This window comes from Meleagris gallopavo, chromosome Z (assembly GCF_000146605.3).
Source record: "Meleagris gallopavo isolate NT-WF06-2002-E0010 breed Aviagen turkey brand Nicholas breeding stock chromosome Z, Turkey_5.1, whole genome shotgun sequence".
Lineage (NCBI taxonomy): Eukaryota > Metazoa > Chordata > Aves > Galliformes > Phasianidae > Meleagris > Meleagris gallopavo.
The window spans coordinates 12,155,997-12,157,848 of NC_015041.2; the positions used below are offsets into that span (position 1 = coordinate 12,155,997).

The window sequence follows — 1,852 nt, forward strand, 5'->3', positions numbered from 1 at the left end:
CGCTGGGCCGGCGGCTGGCGGCGCCGAGGGGAGCGGGCGGCGATGGTGAGGGACGGCCGTAGGGAGTGGAGAGGGAGGCCATTTCCCTCGTCCCCGGGTACCGCCCGTCCTCCCGCCAATAAAGAGTCGGGGCCCGGGGTGAGACCGCGGATCCGCGGAACGTTGAGGCTGCTCTGTGGAGCGGGTGGTGAGGCTGAAGCCCGCCCCTGTGTGGCACCGCTGTGCCCGTGCGGTGTGCGGCGTTGCCCGCAAGGCCCTCCGGTCGTGGCTGCAGGGCAGGCAGCGCAGAGCTTGCGTGAGGGCTGCGCCGTTATTTGCCGCTGCGCGCATCACGAGGGCTGACCCTGCTAAGGGAGCACTGTGTTCTTCTTCAGGTGTCTTCTTAGCAAAGGGCTCTGCTGCTCTGGAGAAACTAAAGGACCTCTGTAAAGAAGGGAAAGAGAAAGCACAACATTCCACGATTCTACAGCTTTATACACAGGTAGTGCATACAAAGCACCTTAACTGCCCGCTTTTGGTGTGTGGGAGAACGGTAGGTTAGAGCAGGAACTGATCTGCATCACTGAGCATGGGTGGTAGCACAGAACACACATGAAATAGGGGTCTGCTTTTATTTGGGTTAGGAAATGAGTTGAGAGTTGACACTAAGTATTCTGTTACTGTAGGACATGAAGAGTTAGGTCAACTGTAAACAACCATACTTTCAACTTGTTACTTTGTAAAATTAAGAATTACTTTAAAATTGTAATCCTTTATAAACTGTAACAAGTGTGCACTTGTTACTGCACACCATCATCTGATTATTTTGCTGGTGGTATTTTCACATTGTCTATCTTCTTGCTTCCATAGGCTGTCTTAGACATTACCTATTTCGAGGAAAGCCAGCTTGTGGATGAAGATTTTGCAGGGGAATCTTCATTGCAAAAAGTTAAAGAACTTATCTGTATTCTTTCAGACCCAGAAGACTTAGTGAGGGAATGCAGCATAAATGAAGAAGTGAGTATTAACATTATTCATCCAGAGAATTAATTATTTATTACTTAAAAGTCAAAAATCTGATTTGCGGTAGTAGCACTTGTATTTTTTTTCCCCAATGATTTTAAATTTTGCCCAACACAAATACATTTTAGCTGTATTTAAATAATGATTCCTGAAAATAATTTTTCAAGTAACTTGTGTGCCCAGAATTTTCCTTACTAACATTTCCAGATTCCGGATGCTTTTGACAACATAAATGCAAAGTACTGGACATATGACTGAGCACTGTTGTTAAGCACAGCCTTTAAAGATGGAAGTTTAATATGTATGCATGCATGAGTGTGTATGTGATACCTCGGATGGCTTATTTTTTGGCTTACAGTTTGCTGGATTTTATTTCAGCCTGTCAACATCCTTAGTACAGATTTGGTAGAATGTCTTTACTGGAGAAAAGGAGCCCTACTTTATATGTATTGCCATACAGCAAAAGAAAGGAGCGAATGGATGAGAGGAAACATTGCTTTATTTAAAAAGGTAAAGGAGATTTCGTGAAGTGCTCTGAGGGTATGAGTGCATGTAAGTACAGTTGAAAGCATGATTTTTCTCTTTTAAAACTTGTCTTCCTTCCTCCCCCCCCACCCCCTTTTAAATAAGACTGGGGAAATTCGTACCTTCAAGTATTTTTGGCTATCATTAAATTAATGAGAATTTATCTAATTTTTTTCCTTTTCTTTTAAACTGTATTCAGTGTCTTAATGATGGAGTTCATTACCTGTTGAAGATGCTTAGCTTTAGATGCCCTCTTCATTTAGATGGAGATGTCTCGCTTCAAGATAAAGACACGGCTAGGCTACTCAGTGAAGGTAAAAAAAAA

General features: G+C 43.5%; 1 protein-coding gene across 1 annotated transcript in view; it reads left to right on the top strand.

The window, feature by feature from the left end:
- Positions 1-2: 2 nt before the first annotated feature.
- The window catches only part of CZH5orf51 (chromosome Z C5orf51 homolog), a gene marked incomplete at its 5' end in the record, with an annotated part of 10,115 nt that continues 8,265 nt past the window's right edge, over positions 3-1,852 (top strand). The window contains 5 exons of the mRNA XM_019610178.1: positions 3-45; positions 375-481; positions 850-996; positions 1,381-1,512; positions 1,727-1,852. Coding sequence (XP_019465723.1) covers positions 3-45; positions 375-481; positions 850-996; positions 1,381-1,512; positions 1,727-1,852 — 555 coding nt within the window. The remainder of the gene's footprint in view (positions 46-374; positions 482-849; positions 997-1,380; positions 1,513-1,726) is intronic.